Source organism: Mandrillus leucophaeus, unplaced genomic scaffold, assembly GCF_000951045.1.
Source record: "Mandrillus leucophaeus isolate KB7577 unplaced genomic scaffold, Mleu.le_1.0 Scaffold339, whole genome shotgun sequence".
Taxonomy (NCBI): Eukaryota; Metazoa; Chordata; class Mammalia; order Primates; family Cercopithecidae; genus Mandrillus; species Mandrillus leucophaeus.
The window spans coordinates 1,814,398-1,817,384 of record NW_012103576.1 but is presented as its reverse complement, the minus strand read 5'-3'; the positions used below and the strand labels follow the sequence as shown (position 1 = coordinate 1,817,384).

The window sequence follows — 2,987 nt, the reverse complement described above, 5'->3', positions numbered from 1 at the left end:
ATAAATGAAGCAGGGCTAGGGGAAAGAGATCGGTGAGGATGGGATAAGAGAGCCTTTTCAGTGAGGTTGCATACTCAGACCCTCTCCTTACCACCCACACTTTTAGAAACATCATGTTCAATTTTCATACTCCTGCCTGGGGCTCAACAACAACAGAGTAGAAAATGTAGGAGAAGCTAGAAATGTAACTGCAGCAGGGGATATTAGTAGAGGGTCCTCCCAGATCTTACTACGCCATCCACATAGTATCAGCTCAGGTCAAAGAGCTACCTTGCACCTTCTCTATGTCAGGCACCATGGTAAATTCTGGAAGTATGGAAAAATGAAGGCATGCACAATCTAGGAGTGAGAGACATCCCAAACATAGACAATATTTTAGCTAAGACATGTGTCAGAAGGCACCCTATTGGTTGAGATTAGTAACTCAAGCTAACTGAGATTCAACCATGTCTATATATCAGATTTATCTTGGAAAATAAAGTGAGAAAGTCAGGAAGATGGCCTACCTTTCCTGTTTTCTTAGTTAGGAAACATTATTCAAGAAGACCTCTGGTGGAGGAGGGCTGGAGAACTTTTCATATAACTATTTTCAAAAAGGTAAGGAACTTTCCATTTTCTTAGGATTGAGGGGGGGATATCTGACCTTGCCTCTGTCGCCATTATAGATATCTATTCCATTGGTGTCCCATTCTTCTGAAAAGGACAAAGATAATGATCCTGCACACCCTAAATCTTTCCACCTTTCTCACATCCTCCATCTTTATTCTCATTCTTTCAGGTAACATTAAGTAGCCAATTGGCATCCATTTAATCAATAGTGGCAAGAAGGAAAGATGGACATGGACAATGTCACAGCAGTGTTTCAGTTTCTTCTTATTGGCATTTCTAACTATCCTCAATGGAGAGACATGTTTTTCACATTGGTGCTGATAATTTACCTCAACACATTGTTGGGGAACAGATTTATGATCTTTCTTATTCACTTTGACCCCAACCTCCACACTCCAGTGTACTTCTTCCTTAGTAACCTGTCTTTCTTAGACCTTTGCTATGGAACAGCTTCCATGCCCCAGGCTTTGGTGCATTGTTTCTCTACCCATCCCTACCTCTCTTAACCCCGGTGTCTGACTCAAATGAGTGTCTCCTTGGCTTTGGCGACAGCAGAGTGCCTCCTACTGGCTGCCATGGCCTATGACCGTGTGGTTGCTATCAACAATCCCCTGCGTTATTCAGTGGTTTATGAATGGCCCAGTGTGTGTCTGCTTGGCTGCTACCTCATGGGGGACATCACTTGTGCTCACTGCCATGCTCATCCTATCCCTGAGGCTTCACTTCTGTGGGGCTAATGTCATCAACCATTTTGTCTGTGAGATTCTCTCCCTCATTAAGCTGGTCTGTTCTGATACCAGCTTCAATGAACTTATGATCCTCATCACCAGTGTCTTCACCCTGCTGCTACTATTTGGGTTTGTTCTCCTCTCCTACGTACGAATTGCTATGGCTGTCAAAAAGATTCACTTAGCCCAGGGCAGGCTCAAGGCCTTTACCACGTGTGGCTCTCACCTGACCGTGGTGACAATCTTCTATGGGGCAGTCATCTCCATGTATATGAAACCTCAGTCCAACTCCTCCCCTGACCAGGACAAGTTTATCTCAGTGTTTTATGGAGCTTTGACACCCATGCTGAACCCCCTGATATATAGCCTGAGAAACAAAGATGTTAAAGGGGCAATAAGGAAAGTTATGTTGAAAAGGACATAAGCCTTCTTTGCTTCTAAACATCTAAAATAACACATCATCCCCGATGGAGAAAATGGTTTAAAGGATGTAACTTTATCTTTGGAAGTGATTGACATATAAGAAGCTTCAGGAAGTGCTCCCACCCCAAATATTATTCCTACTGAGAGTCAAATTGCCATTAGAGGTATTATTTTTGCTCTTTCTTTACGTAGAATATTGTTAGTGGCTACCCATTAGGTTACTCACCTTCAGGTAAATGAACTTATCAGAGTAAATTTATCACTGACAGAAGAGACCTATACAGCAAGAGAACCTTCTATAACTGTTGACAGCGAGTGAGGCATAACTGAAATTAGAAAATAAGGCAAAGAATGGTATAATAAAAGGCCAGAAGACAAACGTCAGAAACTTTACAACTTTACTGAAGGTAAGCCCTGTTACGTAAGCACAATCTCCTTGTTCCACTTAATCTTGGAATCATGAGAAAAATTATCATAACTATTTCCTACATCTGTGTAGAGTGTTTTATCTTTGCTTTTTGTTTTTCAAAACATCTTTCTAATCTATTAGTCTATTTTATATTCCTAATTTTCCTATGGAGTTGGTAAGAACACCACCACAATTTCCCCCTGTATTAACAATGAGGAAACAGAGTAGACATTGAGACTCATCTAAAGTCATACATAATTGATAGTGGAGTCAAAATTAGAATTTAGATCATATATATGCCACCTCTGAACTTGTAAAACTAAGTCTGTAAAATTATTTGGAATCATAGAATTCTAAATGCAGCTACCATTTATTGAGAACTTATGATATGCTAGGTGTTGAGCGAAGCTCTCTATATCTATTATCACATAGAGTTCGCACAGTGGTTCAATGCCGTGGCACTATTTTCCATCCATATTTAGAAGTGGGGAAACTGAGTGATTTGCCCATGGCCACAGAACCAGTACTTAAATCTAGGTCTGGTTGATTCCAGATCCCACTTACTATATCTAAAGGCATAAGAAACCCTAGAGATGATTAATGTAGTGATATTTTAATCCACTTTATCATGACATAATTTGTATACAATAAACTTTGTCCAATTACAGTGTGCAATTCTATGAGTTTTGACAGATGCTCACAGAATCACCACAACAATCAAGCTACCTAACAATTTCATTACCTACAGGAGTTTCCTTTTGCCCTTTTGTAACCCATCCCTTCCTCCCTCTACCCCTAATTCCTGGCAACCAGTGATC

General features: G+C 40.5%; 1 protein-coding gene across 1 annotated transcript; it reads left to right on the top strand.

Annotated features, from left to right (window-relative positions):
- Positions 1-833: 833 nt before the first annotated feature.
- Positions 834-1,761, top strand: LOC105545785 (olfactory receptor 13H1-like). Its single transcript, XM_011988816.1, is given in 2 exon segments — positions 834-1,238; positions 1,240-1,761. Coding segments are annotated over 2 exon segments (927 nt in total).
- Positions 1,762-2,987: the final 1,226 nt, after the last annotated feature.